The sequence below is a fragment of the Eimeria tenella genome, genomic scaffold, assembly GCF_000499545.2.
Source record: "Eimeria tenella Houghton genomic scaffold, Eth_scaff64, whole genome shotgun sequence".
Classification (NCBI taxonomy): Eukaryota; Apicomplexa; class Conoidasida; order Eucoccidiorida; family Eimeriidae; genus Eimeria; species Eimeria tenella.
The window spans coordinates 1-16902 of NW_013543430.1; the positions used below are offsets into that span (position 1 = coordinate 1).

The 16902-nt window shown below is 51.7% G+C and overlaps 3 protein-coding genes across 3 annotated transcripts; 1 reads left to right on the forward strand and 2 right to left on the reverse strand.

Annotated features, from left to right (window-relative positions):
• Nucleotides 1-77: 77 nt before the first annotated feature.
• ETH_00033260 (adaptin, putative) lies at nt 78-4972 on the reverse strand (the record flags this gene model as incomplete). The annotated part of the gene is made up of 8 exons (XM_013377833.1): nt 78-677; nt 873-986; nt 1342-1611; nt 1807-1898; nt 2122-2609; nt 2896-3146; nt 3368-4275; nt 4510-4972. Coding segments are annotated over 8 exons (3186 nt in total), but the record flags the coding sequence as incomplete, so codon positions are not given.
• Nucleotides 4973-6053: 1081 nt separating this feature from the next.
• Nucleotides 6054-6428, reverse strand: ETH_00033265 (uncharacterized protein; the record flags this gene model as incomplete). Its single annotated transcript, XM_013377834.1, has 1 exon — nt 6054-6428. The coding sequence occupies one exon, from the start codon at nt 6426-6428 to the stop codon at nt 6054-6056; it is 375 nt and encodes a 124-aa protein (XP_013233288.1).
• Nucleotides 6429-9963: 3535 nt separating this feature from the next.
• On the forward strand, nt 9964-15965 carry ETH_00033270 (uncharacterized protein; the record flags this gene model as incomplete). Its single annotated transcript, XM_013377835.1, has 8 exons — nt 9964-10241; nt 10642-10813; nt 11069-11826; nt 12299-12373; nt 13639-13869; nt 14035-14851; nt 15175-15354; nt 15834-15965. 8 exons carry the CDS (start codon nt 9964-9966, stop codon nt 15963-15965), a joined length of 2643 nt encoding a protein of 880 aa, XP_013233289.1.
• Between the last annotated feature and the right edge of the window lie 937 nt (nt 15966-16902).

Sequence of the window (16902 nt, forward strand, 5' to 3'; positions counted from 1 at the left end):
AACGCAGCAGCAGCAGCAGGAGCAGCAGCAGGAGCAGCAGCATCAGCAGCAGCAAGAGCGTTCAAAGTGAGCTCGACAGGGCCAGCGCAGCAACTGCTGCTGCTGCTGCTGCTGCTGCTGCTGGGACTGCAGCAAACGGAAACAACTAAATCGCCGTTATCTCCTTCAGTTTGAACGAGGGACCAGCAGCAGCAGCAAAACAGCTGAATTGCTGCGTCCCCTCCGCAGCACTTCCACAGCTGCTGCTGCTGCTGCAGTTGCTGCTGCTGCTGCAGCAGCTGCTGCTGATGCAGCTGCTGCTGCTGCAGCTGCTGCTGCTGCAGCTGCTGCTGCGCCTTGTGTGGCGCAGGCACCCCATCAGCAGGCATTGCTGTTGCGGGTGCTGCTGCTGCTGCTGCTGCTGGCTGCTGCACAGGAGGGTTTGAGCCAGGGGCTATGGCCCCCTTAATGACGCTGAATTTCTTTTTGCCCGCAGAGGCACAGAGTATGTGCTGCTGCTGCTGCTGCAGCAGGGAGAAGCCTGCAGATTCTGTCTGCAGGCCTTGTGCTGCTGCTGCCTCATACTGCTCTCGCTGGTCCTGCTGCTGCTGCTGCTTCAGGCGCGCGTCCAGTTGCTGCTGCAGCACAGCAGCATCTAGGAAGGGCTTGTCGAGGTCCAGCTCCGGTGGCGGCTGCAGCTGCAGCAGCAAACAAGCAGCAGCAGCAGCACCACCAGCAGCACATTAAACTCCAGAAAAAGGACTTGCAGCAACAAAAAGAAGAGCAAACTGAGTGAAATGAACAGCAGCAATGAGAGCCCGCTGAAGACCAAGCCTTTGCCTGCTGCAGGCCCCCTCAGCCCTAGGGTTTAGGGTTTAGGGTTTAGGGTTTACCATTGCTTGCGCCCCCGGCTGCACCGGCAAAAGGCCCTCGAGGTCAAAACTCCAGCAGCCAGAAGAAGAAAAATAATTGACTAAAGAAAGGGTTAAAGCGCCTCTGTCGCATAGCTGCGTCCGCAGCAGCAGCAGCAGCAGCAGCAGCAGAAGAAGCAGCAGCAGTAACAGCAGCAGCAGCAACAGCAGCAAGTGGAGGGAAAGAAATGAAATAAAACGAAGAAGTTGATCACAGAACTATTAAAAGGGTATTTTTAAATTTGTAATTTGTTTTTTTTAACTAATAAAATGTAAAATTGAACTTTTAATTTAAAATTGATTTTTGAACTTTTTACACTTTAAAGAAGCTGGCTTAAAGATTGATTTGCTGCTGTTTGTTTTTGCTCTTTTGCTGCTGCTTCTAGTTATTTCAATCTGTACTGCAGTTGTTATTTGCTGCAGCAGCAGCAGCAGCAGCAGCAGCAACTACCTCGGCGTCCGTTGTGCTGCGGGCTGCTTGTGCTGCTTGTTGCATTTTGGGCTTTAGGCGCTCCACTGCTGCTGCTGCTGCTGCTTTCTCAGCTTCGGGGTCGTGCTGCTGCTGCTGCTCCTCATACGCTTCCTGCGGCTCCTGCTGCTGCTGCTGCAGTTGCTGCTGCAGCAGCCGGCCCTTTGCAGCAGCTGTCAGCGTCAGATAGGCTTTTGCTGCTGCCCATAGCAGCACCCGCTGCACTGAAGGCCGCAGCGACGAGTCTTGAGCCTGCAGCAGCAGCAGCAGCAGCAGCAGCAGCAGCAGTGGTGAGAACAGCAGCGGGAGGAGCAGCAAAGCGGCAGCAACGGCATCAACACAGCAGCAGCAGCAGCAGCAAAACTGTTCTACGTTCGCGCTCATCGCCCGAGGTGGCCCTCTGTAGGTTTTAGGGTTTAGGGTTTAGGGTTTAGGGTTTGCGCTAACCACGGAGATTAGGCAGCAAACTGCGTCCTCAATGAAATGAATGCCAGCAGCAGCAGAAGCAGCTCCTGTGGACAGCTGCTTGTGGTACTCCCCTGAGACACGGCAGCAAACCTGCTGCTGCTGCTGCTGCTGCTGCTGCTGCTGCCGGCCGTTTGTTCTTGGGGGCACCCGTGCAGCATAATATTCAAATAGGACTGGAAATTACAAACTATTCTTCATCTTTATTAATTTTAAATTAAATTAAATTAAATTAAATTAAATTAAATCGATTATTTTTTATTTAAAAATAAAACAATTAAAAAGAGAAAAGCCTACCTACGATCCATCCTGCTGCGCGGATGATCTCGGGGTGTATGTACACCTGGTTCGCAGCAGCAGCACCGCTGCTGCTGCTGCTGCTGCTGCTGCTGCACCCGTTGGTGGGGTTGTTGTTATGAATGGCCCCAGAGTCGCAGTCTAAAGAGCCGCTGCTGACGAGGGCCTCGCGGTGCTGCTGCCGCAGAGCTCTAAGGACATGCAAACTGCTGCTGCTGCTGCTGCTGCTGTTGCTGGTGCTGGTGCTGCTGCTGCTGCGGCCCTTTGGCTTCGCTGCTGCTGCAGTCTCCAGCAGCAACATGCACAAATGCGTGCTGCAGGGCCTCACTTCGGGCACGCGCACTGTTATGTCCAGCAGCTGCTGCGCAACAGCAGCAGCAACAGCTGTCCCACCGCTGCTGCTGCTGCTGCTGCTGCTGCTGTTGCAAGCAATGTCAACCAGCACCGCCACATACCACTCAAAGTCCTCAATCAGCTCATAGTCGCTACTGCAGCAGCAGCAGCAGAAGGAAAACAAAACAGAGAGCAGTAGACGAAGAAGCAGCAGCAGAAGCAGAAGCAGCAGCAGCAGGGCAGCAGCAACAACGCACTGCAACAGCCTAAACCAAGAATATGAACCTGTCCGCAGTAGCGCAAAAAGCAGTGCCAGCAGCAGCAGCAGCAGAACAGCAGGAGCACAGCAGCAGAGCAGCAGGAGCACAGCAGCTGAGCACCAACAGCAGCAGCCACGGGAGAGCAGCAACAGCAGCAGAGCAGCAGCGGCAGCAGACTTACTCTACAGCCATTTGCAAGACGGGCAGTATGAAGTCTTCAGGGCTAACGAAAGCAGCTGCAGCAGCCGCAGCAGCAGCGCCCTTGGCGGCGGTGCTGCTGCTGCTGCTGCTGCTGCTGCTGCTCCCGTTCGCTGCATCAAAAGCAGCAGCCAGCAGCCGCTCACAAACCACAGGAAAAGTGGCAGCAGAAGCAGCAGCAGCAAGCAGCGCCACCCCAACTCGCCGCAGCGTTGAGTCCACTCCTTTGGCGCTCTGAGCAGCACACAGCCAAGCATCTTGCTGCTGCTGCTGCTGCTGCTGCTGCTGCACTTACGAGCTGCTGCTGCGATGCAGCAGCAACAGCAACGGCGGTGCCGGTCCGGAAGGCACCCACAGCGGTAGCAGCAACAGCAGCAGCAGCAACAGCGCCAGCTAAACAACCACAAGCAGCAGCAGCAGCAGCAGCAGCATTAGGAGGCAGGGCCATTGCTGACCTGCAGCATTTGCTGCTGCAGGTCAGGCAGCAGCCGCAGCAGCGGCTGCACCAGCTGCCGCCTTTTAGTAAAAGTGCGCAGCAGCAAATCGAGAGCCAAGAAGCGAATATTAGGGTCTGGGGAGGAGAGCAGCAGCTGCAGCTTTTGGCACAGCAGCAGCAGCAGCTGCTGCTCCAAGCTGGCGCTGCTGCTGCTGCCGCTGTTTGTTGCTGCTGCCGCTGCGGTGTCGCCCGTCACGGCGGTGGCTGCGGCTTGCTCCGCGGTGGAAACCGCCGTTGCTGCTGCTGCTGCTGCTGCTGCTGCTGCTTCTATGGGCGCATGCAGCAGCAGCAGCCGCAGGGCCTCGACCTCCACGCTCTTTGCTTTGGTTTGCTGCAGCAGCGACAGCAGCGGCTGCAGCAGCTTGGGCGGCAGCCGCGGCTCTGCTGCTGCCAGCAGCAGGAACAGCTGCAGCAGCTTAATGCTCAGCCAGTTGCTGCTGCTGCTGCACAGCAAATGAAACAGCGGCGGCACCAGCGGCAGAATTGGCTGCGGATCTGCTGCTGCTGCCTGCAGCAAAGCTGTAGCCAAGCAGCAAAGAACTCCCGTGTCTTGCTCCTGCATTAGCTGCTGCTGCATGCGCAGCAGCACGTGCTGCAGCACCGCGCTGCTGTCGTCTTCTGCTGCTGCTTCCGACTGCGCAGCAGCAGTGGCCGCTGCGGCGCCCAGCCGCAGCCGCTGCTGCAGCCGCTGCTGCTGCGCCTGCTGCTGCTCGCGCAGCTGCTGCAGCAAAAAGCTGCAGCAGCAAAGTGCTGCCTTTCGCCGAATGTAAGGCCGAGAAGAGCCAAGCAGCAGCAGCACATCTGGCAGCAGCGAGCCCGCCATTTCCCTCGAAGGAGAGACACAAGAAAGTGTCTGCAGCGCCAAGCCTGCAGCAGCAGCAGCAGCGGCAGCAACAGCAGCAGCAGCTGCTGCACAGGTGGCGGTGCAGCACCAGCAGCGCAACTGGTGGTGCTGCAGCAGCAGCAACTGCAGCAGTAGCAGCAGCAAGATCCGTCCAAATAAAGCCCTGGAAAGGTGCTGGGGGAATACGAAGCTAATGCAAGCAGCAGCAGCAACAGCAGCAGCAGCAGTAACAACAACAGCAGCAGCAGCAGCCTCACCTGTCTCATACATCTGGCTGCTGCTCAGGTCCTTCTTGAAGAGGTTAATAGTCAAGAGCGAGAGCTCGGTCAGGGGCCAGTGCTGCTGCTGCTGCTGCTGCTGCTTGGCCTTGGAAACGTCTGCTGCTGCTGCTGCTGCACCAGCAGCAAAAACAATTGCTGCTGCTGCATAGGCGGGCCGCTTCAAGTAATACTTTTGTGCTGCCATTCCTTCTATAACAGCAAAAGCAGCAAAAGAAATATCAACTCCAAGCATTTGCAGGTAAATGAGTTTTTGGAGGGCCACGCTGCGTGTTGCTGCTGCGGCTGCGCTGCTGCTGCTGCTGCTGCTGCTGCTCGCTGCAGACAACTCATTCTTCACTTGCTGCAGGCTGCTAGCAATGAATTCTGCTTCCTGCTGCTGCTGCTGCGCCGACCGCAGGCCCTTTATCAGGGCCTGCAGGGACCCGGACTGATACAGCATCTTAGCAGCAAAATGAGCAGCTTCCTGCTGCTGCTGCTGCTGCTGTTGCTGCTGCTGCTGTTGCTGTTGGTGCTGTTGCTGCTGCTGTAGTGGGAAACAGAGAGTCACAGACTTGGGCGCAGCTGCTGCGGCATGCAGGTCGAGTGCAGCAAATCGTTGATGGGCCTTTGCTGCTTGTTACGGCTGCTGCTGCTGCTGCTGCTCTTGTTGCTGCTGCTGCTGCTGTTGCTGCGGTAGCCAAACTCCATGGAGCCGATGTCGCCGCTGCCGCCGCCGCTGCTGCAGCTATCGCGGCAGATGCTGCTGCTGCTGCTGCTGCTGCTGCTGCTCCTGTTATGAGTCAGTGCGGCTGCGTTTGTACGGGCCAAAGACGCGACAAAGAAAAGCGAGGAAATAAAATTCGGCGACAAAATAGAAGCAGCAACTTCTGCTGCTGCTGCTGCTGCTGGCTCTTGCTGCTGCTGCTGCTGCTGCTGCTGCAGGGGTCCATAAGGCTAGGCGAGCGCAGGCGTAGGCATGCGTCAGCAGCAGCAGCAGCAGTAGCAGCAATAAAAGTGTCTTGCTTGTGTTCTTGATTGTTATTTTACTTTAAATAAAAGATTATTAGATTAATTGTTTGGTAGCAGGAGCACGGACAGTGCCAGCTGCTGCTGCTCGGGGGCCCCTGCTGCTGCCGACAGCTGCTGCTGCTGCTGCTGCTGCGGCTGCTGCTTAGTCCGCAGCTTGTCTTCTTGAATTAAATATAATTAAATGATTAAAAATTAAAATTAAAACTAAAAAGGGAAAGTGGAATAAACAAAACGAGCGGGGAGCCTCGGCTGAGGGCCCCAGGGCCTGCTGCAGCTGCAGCAGCAAATAGCAGCAGCAAAAGAAAATAATTTATTCCTTTCTTTTGTTGTCTTCGCTGCAGTGGCTGCGGTGTACGTACACCTGAGAGGCGGCCTCCCCTGGCCCGAGCGGCAGCAATGAACAGCATCAGCAACCACGGCCCCCAGCAGCAGCAGCAGCAGCAGCAGCAGCAGCACCAGCTGCTGCAGCAGCAGCAGCTGCTAGCTGCTGCTGCTGAAAGCGCCTGTAGATCCTACGCTCCCTTTTCGCAGCTGCAGCAAGGCGTCAGCGTGCTGGGCACTGACGGCAAAATATATACAGGTAGCACAAGCTGTTGCTGCTGCTGCTGCTGCTGGCGCGTCTCCTGCTGCTGCTGCTGCCGCCGCCTTTGCTGCTGCTGTTGCTGCTGGCCATGAAGGTGCAGGCATTTCTTCTTGCTGGTGGTGCTTCTGAGTCTGCGGGTGTTGCTGCTGTTGTCCGTGCAGCAGCAGCCTCTGCTGCTGCGACTGCTGCTGCAGCTGCTGCTACTGCAGCGCTTGCTGCAGCAGCTGCTGCTGCTGCTTGTGGGGTGTATGTACACATTGTTCTCAGGCTGCACCTTCGACTCTGCTGCTTTCCCCTGCAGCATTTGTGCTGCTCATGTTGCTGCAGCACAAGCAGCAGCAACAGGGAGAGCTAGGGTTTGTTGCTTCCCTCGCCGAGTTCCCTGCTGCTGACTAGGGTTTAGGGTTTAGGGTTTAGGGTTTAGGGTTTAGGGTTTAGGGTTTGTGCGCGCAGGTGGCTGCATGCGGCGTGGTGCTGCTGCAGAAGGAAGCAGGCAGCAGCAAAGATGAAAAGAATTTGAAAGACAAAAATGAAAATGAAAATAAAAATAAATTTGAAAATAAAAATGAAAACAAAAATAAAAATGAAATTAACTTAATTGTGGGGCCCCTCAAAGGCTGCTGCCTGCAGTGGCTCTGCGACTACGCGCATGCGGACGAGGTGTACGTACACTTCACGTTGCTGCAGCAGCCCGCAGCAGCAGCAGCAGCAGAAGCAGCAGCAGCAGCAGCAGCAGTGGCAGGAGGCCCCGACTTCCGAGCTGAGCTGAATGGCGTCGCCAACCCAGCAGCAGCAGCAACAGCAACAGCAGCAGCAGCAGCAGCAGCAGCAAAGATTAAAACTTTTAAGCTTTCTGAGCTGCTGCCTCTGGCGTCTCCTCTTTCCTCTTCTTTTCCTCCTTTGCTGCAGCCCCCCGCAATAGAGAGTCTCATCACAGAAGAGGGTAGCTGCTGCTGCTGCTGTTGCTGCTGCTGCTGCTGTTGCTGCTGCTTTTTGCTGCTACTGTTGCTGCTGGTGCTATTGCTCTTGTCGACCTCGCCGTTTTTGCTGCTGGTGCTTTTGTTCTGCTGTTGCTGGTGCTGCTGATGCCACTGCTGCTGCTGCTGCCGCTGCCGTATTTGCTGTCACGGCTCCCGTTGCTGCTGCTGCTGCTGCTGCTGCTGGCGTTCTGTTTGCTGCTGTTGCTGCTTTTGCTGCTGGCTCTCTGCTCGCTGCTGCTTTTGCTGCTGCTCGTAGCTGGCGCCGCGTGAGAGCTTGCTGCTGCTGCTGCTGCGGCGCGTAGGGGCTGCTGCTTCCGAAGAAGTGCTGCTGCTGGTGCGAGCAGCAGCAGCAGCAGCAGCAAAAAGCTGCTGCAGCATTTCGGGAGTTGCTGTTGGCTGCGCTGCCCAGACTGAAGGCGCAGTCGTTGTGGGGGCCAACGCAGAAACGAGTGTAATAGGACTTGGGTTTGTTTTTAATTTAATTAATTTAATTAATTTAATTAATTTAATTAATTTAATTAATTTAATTTAATTCACTTAAATTAATTTCACTTGCGCAGCCGTTCTGGTGCACTTCGTTCTTCCTCAGGATTGTTCTTTCTGCTGCTGCAGCTTGCTGCTGCAGCTTGCTGCTGCAGCTTGCTGCTGCAGCGTGCTGCTGCAGCTTGCTGCTGCAGCGTGCTGCTGCAGCTTGCTGCTGCAGCTTGCTGCAGTTTGCTGCAGATGTTTTTTCTTTCTTTGTCTGTGTTGTTTTTATTGTTGATCTTTTTAAATTCTTTTTGCTTAAAGTTAAAGATGCTATTTTGATTTGCTGCTTTTATGTCTTTCTTTATTTTCTGCTTGCTGCAGCTTCAATTAATTTCTTCTTTTTTAATTTGCTGCTCTAATTTGCAATCTAAATAGTTGTTTTGTTTTATTTATTGTTTGTATTTGTTTTTATTTGACGCCATTCTGCATTATTTTTTTTGTTCATTACTCGTTCTCCTATAATTGCTGCTGCTGCTGCTGCTGCTCCTCTCTTTGCTTCTGCTGTTGTCGCATATATTGGTGTCGCCACTCTTTATTACTTTAATTCATCGGTGTCATTTGCTGCTGCTGTTGCTGCTGCTGCTGTTGCTGCTGCTGCAGCTGCTGCGCTGAGCAGCACGTGATTGGCGCTGCTGCTGCTGCTGGCTGGCAGCAAATTTCAATGGTTGCTGTTGTGTCGCCTTCACTGCTGCACCTGCCTTGCCACCCCTGCGGGCGCTGCCTGCAGCTGCTGCTGCAGGCGCAGCAGCGAGCCCGAGAAGCAGCAGCAGCAGCAGGGAAGCAGCAGCAGCAGCAGCAGCTGCTGCTGCTGCTGCCGTGGCAGGAGCAGGGAGCTGCAGCAGGCCAGTGGAAAGTTAAAATCCGCGCTCTGGATGAAATGGGGGCGCAGGACAGGTTTATGCTGTAGCGTAACCTGCTGCTGCAGCAGCAGGTTTTGCTGCTGCTGCTGCAGGTTTTGCTGCTGCTGCTGTTGCGGTTGCTGCTGCAGCTGGTGGTGCTGCTGGTGCAGCAGCTGTTGACTGTCCTGCAGCTGCTTGGCCTCTGCAGCACCTAGTGTAGCCACTGATGCTGCTTGCTGCTAAACCCTAAACCCTAGAAGAGAGGGTAGCAGAAAGATTGTAGCTGCTGCTCTTTTAGCTGAGCAAAGAAGCTGCCAAGTTGCGGCGGCAGCTGCTGCAGCGGCAGTTGCCGCAGTTGCAGCTGCTCCTGCTGCTACAGCAGAGGGCTGCTGCTGCTGCAGCAGAGGGCTACTGCTGCTGCAGCAGGGGGCTGCTTCTGCTGCAGCAGAGGGCTGCTGCTGCTGCAGCAGGGGGCTGCTTCTGCTGTAGCAGAGGGCTGCTGCTGCTGTGGCTGCATCCTTATATCATTTGAAGCAACTGTTGTTGCCGTTTTCTATGGTTGTGGTGGCTGGAGAGACATATCTTCATTTTGAGACGCATATTTATCAATTGTTTATTATTTGTAATTGAATAACTTTCTTTTAAATTATATTATTGTTTGCTTTCTCACCAGCGTTGTGTCGGAAGCGGCGTGGCAGTGGCTGCGCTTGTGGGGGGGAAGTGGTCTTTACTCCCTTTGCTGGCATTTTGCGTTTTAATTCATTTTTAATTTTTTATTTTTAAGTTAATTTAATTCTGTTGCATTTATTTTTCTTAATTTTCCCGCTTGCTGCCTTCGTAGTCTTTATTTCAGCAGCAGATCGTGGGGCCCCCGAAGGTCACTCCGTGGCTGCAGCCCCGAGGCGGCTGCGCCGCTGGGGCCCGCAGCGGGAGAAAAAATGTGAAATTTAAATTAAAAAAACAATTATTTGAAATAGATCGTTTATTTCAAACTAGAAAGGGGCTCTTTGCTGCTGCCGCAGCGGCAGCAGTAACGGCAGCAGCAGCAGCAGCAGCGCGAGCAGCAGCAGCGGCAGCATTGTGGCTGCTGCTGCTGCTGCGGCTGCTCTCTTTCTTGTATTTCAGTTGTTTCAATTCCCCCGCCTTTCTATTTAAATTATTTTTGTTTTTTATTTTTTCCTTTTTATTTTATTCTTTATTCCAAATTCCGACTGTTTCTCCCGCAGCCGCACACCCCCGATTCATCCAACTCCAGCCTTGAGGCAAAAGCGAATCTTTGGGCGATCTGCACATTAAATGCATCTTTAAAATGCACAAAAGATACATTTCTTTTAAACATTCTATTTACTACAAATATAGATCCACAAAGTTACATCTTAATCTACAGAATAGCCGCAGCAGCGCACTCTAATTACCAACGTTTATATATCTGCAGCTACTTAGAGCTGCAGCAAATTGCTGCTGCTGCTGCAAAGAACAGAAAGCCCACAGAATGAAAACAGAGGAGCCCCCGGGGGCCCCGGGGGTCCAGAGGTCTTTGGAGGCTTTGGGGGGCCCCCAGGGGCCCCCGGGGGGCCCCCAGGGGCCCCCCGGGCCTTGGGGGGCCCCCCAGGGGCCCCCGGGGCTTTGGGGGGGCCCTCAGGGGCCCCCAGGGGGCCCCCTGAGGCTTTTAGGGTATCATCGCCATGTTGTGTCTTATACACTTGCTGCTAACCATCCACATTATCCTGAGACGCGCAGCGGGTGCCCAGACTCATATGTTACAATTGCGTAAGCAGCAGCAGCAGCAGCAGCAGCACGAGCAGCAGCAGCAGCAGCAGCAGCAGCAAAAGCAGCAGCAGCAGCGAGTAGGGAGATGCAGAGAAAGAACAGCAACAAATGGGTCTTCCCAAGCTGACGCTGCAGTGAACGCCTACGCATACATCTTACTCTGCTGCTGCTGCTGCTGCTGCTGCTGCTGCTGCTTCACTTGGCACAGTAGCTTCAGCAGCTGCTGTGCTGTAGAAGATCAGCAAAGCCTAGCGCCGCTGTCGGTTTCTTTATTACTGAATTTAAATTTGTAAACTTTTGTTCATTTATTTTATTAATTAATTAATTAATTAATTAATTAATTTATTTATTTATTTATTTATTTATTTATTTCTGTATCTGAATAACGCCTGACCCGCAGGTACGGCGACCGTTGTCTACCGCGGCTGCTGCACCAAATTAAAGAAGCAACTAGCAGCAGCAGCAGCAGCAGCGACAGCAGCAGCAGCAGCAACTGCAGCAGCAGCAGCAGCAGCAGCAGCCTTGAGTTGCTGGAGGCGCTGCTGTGCCTTGAAGAACGGCTCTCCAACCCTGTAGGCTGCAGCAGCTTCTAGAACGATGTATTTAAAAACAAATGAAAATTGAATTAATTAAATTAATTAAATTAATTAAATTAGTTAAATTAAATTATTTATTTTATTTTCTGGCAAAGCAGCAGCAAAACAAAATGCTCCAGCGCATTTGTTTATTTCTTTCTTCCCTCTTGATAAAATTGAATTAATTTGATGTAATTTAATTCACTTTAATTCATCCTATCGCTGCTGCTGCTGCTGCTGCTGCTGCTGCAGGAGCAGCTGCTGGCTGCTGTGGATCTGGCTGCGGTGTCTGTGTTGGAGCCGCTGCTGCTGCGCAGCGCGGGCAAATGGGCTCTTGAAAGAAATGAAAAAGAAAATAAAAATAAAAAAGAAAATAAAAACAAAAAAGAAGGAAAAAAAAATAAAAATATAAATTCAAACTTTTCAATTCTGAGACAAACGCCGCTGCAGCGGGCCAGGTGGCTTTACCTGGCGGGCGCCAACGCCCGCTCTCCTGCTGCAGCAGCAGCTGCTGCTGCTGCTGCTGCAGCAGAGGAGGAGGCGACAGCCGCAGCAGCGGCCGCCGCTGCTGCGGCTGCTGCAGCAACAGAGGAGGAAGTAACAGCCGCCGCAGCAGCGGCAGCTGCAGCAGCAAACGATGAAGCCACAGGTGCAGCAGCAGCAGCAGCAGCAGCGCAGGCAGCAGAAACAGCAGCAGCTGCTACAGAGCCAGCAGGGGCAGCAGCAGAAGTAGAAGCGGCAGAAGCAACACAAACATCAGCAGAAGCAGCACCACGAAAATTCGCAGCAGCGGCACCGGGCACCAAAGCAGCAGCAGCAATCGCAGCAGCAGCAGCAGCAGCAGCAGTAGCACCAGATCCCGAGGAGCTCGCGAGAGAAATTGAAGCTGCTGTGCTGCGGCTGTACATTCTGCTGAGCCAGCGTGCTGCTGCTCGCAGCCAAATGGAGGCAGCAAATCTCATTTGCTGCTTCGGCACCATTATGATTAGCCACAGAGATGAGAACTTGAGGTGAGCCGGCGAGCAGCAGCAGCACAAGCAGCAGCAACAGCAGCAGAAACAAAAGCAGCAGCAGCAGCAGCAGAAGCAACAGCAGGAGCCGCAGAAAAAGCAGCAGAGAAAGCAGCAGCAGCAGCAGCAGCAGCAGCAGCAGCAGCAGCAGCGATTCCTCTGCTGCTGACTCTGGGGCCCACGAGCCCAGATAGATGCAAATGTGTGTATTAATGCATTTATTTGCATAATTATATTTTAAAAATAAAAATAAATAAATTTAGTTCACAAAATATTCTGAAAATGGGAACTCTCTCGGCTTCGCCGCAGTGTATGTTGGCCAGCAGCGGCCTGCGGTGCTGCGGGAGCAGAATAAAAGGTAAACGGGCTCTAAATGAGTAAATCTTTCAATTTCTTTTTCAAATTAATTTATTTATTTCATTTTATTTTATTACTTGATTTAATTTTTATTTTTAATTTGTTTTTCCCCCAGGTCTCTCGCGGCGCAGCTGCTGGCCTCTCTGAGCAGCGAGGCTGACGGCGGCGCCGTCCTGTCGGCTGCAGGTGGGTCTGCCGCTCGCGTTCGGGGGGCGTTTTCGCGATTTTCGCGGCATTTTTTGCAAATTTTGACTTCAAAATTGATTTAAATGCATTTTAAAACGCAAATGGAGCAGAAAAACACAAAAAGAGGCAATTTAGCCGTCGTTTTCACTTAGATCTGCCCGCCCCACTGCGAGCCACCGCCGATTTCAACTTCAGCAAATGGAAAGCTGCTGTTTATTCTTTCTCAGAAATAAAACTAAATTCAAAAATCTAGTATTAAATAAATAAATAAATAAATAAATAAAATTTAAAATTTAAATTGTTTGATCGATAAACATGCATTTGCAGCAAATGATGAATTCATGACTCCGCTATCGACTCCTGCTTTTAACGCCTGCGAACGAGTTTAATAAATGTTAAATAAATAAATAAATAAATAAACAAATAAATAAATAAATATTAAACAATATATCAGTGAATGAATACGTTTGGCTCTCTGGCGATTTCGCCTTCCGTTGTTACTCTTAGGTTGCTGCCACTCTGAAGGAGTTGAATAATACTATTGCTGCTGCTGCTGCTGCTGTTGCTGCTGTTGCTGCTGTTGCTGCTGTTGCTGCTGTTGCTGCTGCTGCAGGCATAGACAGCCACCTGGTCTCTTATCTTTGCGTCGTCTGCTGGAGGCTGCCACCCCCAGTACCTCTAAACCCTAAACTCTAAACCCTAAACCCTAAACCCTAAACCCTAAGAAAGACCAGTGAATAGCAGCAAAAGCCCTCGTTTTTGAGCGCTAGGAAGGATTGAACCGCACGTTTCTGTAAACCCTAAACCCTAAACCCTAAACCCTTAAACCCTAAACCCTTCTCTGCTGCTGCTTGCTTCAGGAAAGCCGTTTGCTGCTGCGAAATGTTGTTGCTGCTGCTTGCAGCGTAGCTTTGTGAGCTGTACATACACCTCAGCCCACAGCAAACCCTTCAGGGGCCCCCCGGGGGGCCCCCAAGGGGCCCCCTGGGGATCCCCAGGGGGCCCCCAGGGGCCCCCCAGGGGCCCCCCGGGGGCCCACTGGGCTACGTTTCACATCCATAAAATAAATAAATAAATAAATTTAATTTAATTAATTTCTTTGCATGCATTTAAAGATATAAATAGTTTTCTTTTATTCCCATATTGCAGCTGGAGGCATTTGCGGGGCATTAGCAGCAGATAAATAGGAAAATAAATGAACTTATTTGTCCTTTTGTTTGTTATTTAGTTCATTAATGTGCTGCTGCTGCTGCTGCTGCTGCTGCTCAGAGTACCAGCAGCAAGGCAGCGCATGGTCAGCAGCAGTATAGTGCCTGCTGCAGCTCGGCTGCTGCAGCAGCTTGCTGCTGAGCTAGAGTGCCTTAAGGAAGACCCACCTGTTGCTGCGTCTGCTGCTGCTGCTGCTGCTGCTGCTGCTGCTGCTGCTGCTGCGTCTCTTGAAGGCATGCTGCGCCCAAGTCCGCTGCCGCATCTGACGCTGGCGCTGGAGACAGCCACAATGTAAACAGCAGCAAATTGGCAGCAAATTAATTAAACTAATTAAATTAGTTAATTAATTAATTATTTAATTCATTATTTTATTTTTACTTTTAAATAATTAATTCCAGGTGCTGCTGCCGAGGCTTGTCTTCAGGCTGCTGCGCCTTGTGGCTCTCCTCGCCACAGATGCAAGAACAGCAAAGTTAGCAGCAGCAGAAGAGGTGGGTTGAAGCAGCAGCAGCAGCAGCAGCAGGGCTGGCTGCAGCAGGGGCAACAGCAGCAACAACGCGAGCAGCAGCAACAGCGCCAGTTGCTGCTGCCACAGCACCAGCGGCAGCAGCAGCAGGAAATGGTGTTGCTGCTGCTCCTGCTGCATTGGGGGTATGAAACAATCCGGTTTCCTCTGCTGCTGCTGCTGCTGCTGCTGCTGCTGGCAGCAGCTTGGAGCGGCTTTGAGAGCTGCTGCTCAGCTGCCTGTAAATCCCTTTCGCTGCTGCCTGCAGCTTGTTGCTGCCAGCTGTACATACACCCGAATTTGCTGGGCCCGAGGAGCCCCAGATGCTCTTTGCCTATTATGCCGCATCAGCAGCAGCCAGGAAGGAGCAGCAGCACTAGCAGCAAACCAAGAATTCAAACAGGCAAGCAGCAGCAGCAGCAGCAGCAGCGAAGGAGCAGCAACAGCAGCAGCAGCAGCAAATTTAGGAGCACGTGCAGCGGTAGCAGTAGCAGCAGTAGGTTTAGATGCACTCACAGGTGCAGGGGTAGCAGCTACGGCAGCAGCAGCAGCAACAGTAGATGCAGCAACAGCAGCAGCAGCAGCAGCAGCAGTAGGATGCTCGATTGTTACGAAGGTCTGCTGCTGCTGTCTCAGCTGCTACCTCTGCTGCTGTCGGAGCCCACGAAGCAGCAGCAGCGCGAGTACGAGCTGCAGAAGCAGCTGCAAGTGCAGCAGCAGCAGCAGGAGCAACAGCAGCAGCAGCAGCAGCTGCTGCTGCTTCCACTGGTGACACAGTTGTTGCGAAGGATTTGCTGCTATCCTTCGTTTCAATCTGAGGTGTACGTACACCTGAGGCGGCGGCCGCGTGTGATGTTTGAGGTAAAGCTGCTGCTGCTGCTGTCTGCTGCTGCTGCTGCTGAATTTCATGCATGTTTTTAATTACTTATTTTAAAATAGATAATAATTATAATAATTTAATTATATATTACGGAAAAGAAGTAAAAAGAAAGAAAAAGCTGCAGCTCTTCTCGGAGCTGCCCAAGAAGAGCTAATCCCAGCCGCTGCTGCTGCTGCTGCTGTTGCTGCTGCTGCCGTTGCTGCTGCTGCAGGTGTTGGGCGCTGCTGCTGCGGGGCCTGCTGCTGCTGCGCTTGCTGAAGCCCTGAAGCACATGCAGCAGCGCAGCAAAGAAATTCAGCAGCAAGAAGCTGATGAGCCAATAGAGAATTGGCTGCAGTTTCTTTTTGAAACAGATCAGCAGCAGCAAGCTGCTGCAGCAGAAGCCCTACAGGTGCAGCAGCTGCTGCTGCTGACAGCGGCAACGCTCTTGCTACTGCTGCTGCTACTGCTGCTGTTGCTGCTGCTGCTACTGCTGCTGCTGCTGCTGCTGCTGCTGCTGCTACCTCTCCGCGCTTTCCATATATTATTTGTGCTGCCTCATATATATAATTATAAAATATAATCAATTCAATTTAAAATGTTTTTTGGCTATTTAATTAAATCCAAGATGCCTTTTTTCACCTCCTTTCATAGTTTGCAGACTGTCAGTTAAAGATAAAAACAAATACAAATGCTTTTCTTGGGGGCCCCTTGGGGGCCCCTTAGGGGCCCCTTGGAGGCCCCTTAGGGGTCCCTTGGGGGCCCCCTAAAGAACCCTTTGGGGCCCCTTGGGGGCCCCCTAAAGCTCCTTGGGGGCCCCTTGGGGGCCCCCTGGTGAAGCTGGCGCATGCAGAAGAGTTTGTAGCTGTTTGGGTTTGCTGCTGCTTACAGGCTTTAGCTCTACTGCACATTGTGCTGCAGCAGCAGCCGCCGCAGCAGCAGCAGCAACAACAACAGCAGCGGCAGCAGCAGCAGCAGGAAGTGCTGCTGTTGAGAGACGCTGATGGGTTGCGGGTGAGCTGAAACTTCTCAAAATAAAAAATGTTTTATTTTCCAGAAATGCAGATTTAATGGAAATTTCTTTTTAATTATTTTTAATTTTTAATTATTTTTAATTTTTAATTTCTTTCAACTTTTACTTTTTATTTTTCTCGCAGAGAATACCCCAAGCGGCTTCTTGGGCCCTCAGATTCGTAGCGGACCTCAAGAGTACGTCTAAACCCTAAACCCTAAACCCTAAACCCTAGACCCTAAACCCTAAACCCTAAACCCTAATCCTTAAACCCTAAACCCTAGGCCCTGACCTGTCTTGAACGGAAAGCTCGATACTCACGGCCTTTTACTCTAAGCACTAGGCCTTAAGCCGCAAACCCTAGACCCTAAATCTTAAACCCTAAGCCCTAAACCCTAAACCCTAAACCCTAGATATGGCGCCACCCGAACGCTGCCCAAGAGCGGCCGCCAATGATATGCATCGTTGAATTTGTTTATTTGAAATTAAATTTAAATTTAAATTTAAATTTAAATTTAAATTTAAACTTAAATTATAAAAAAAATGAGTATAAATATAAATTCAAAAATTAATTTGAAATGGAATCAAAATGCAAGAGCTCATTCAATTAGGTCTGCAGCAAGAAGGCGGGATTTGATTTCTAGAGAACTTAAAGGAATACATCTTTTGTTTCTTCTTTATTTTTACTTTTATTTTAATTTTTAATTTTAATTTCATTTTTATTTTTATTTTTGTTTTTTAAAATTCAGATTTACTTGAAGACGCAGCAAAAGCTGAAAACGCCCAAGTCCGATACGCTGCTGCTGGCTGCATGCAGCTGCTGCTCGCTGCTGCAAACCAAACCCTAAACCCTAAACCCTAAACCCTAAACCCTAAACCATGAACCCACCAGAGGCACACACTGGCCTCGTGGGGGCCCCCAAGGGCCCCCTGAGTGGCCCCCAAGGG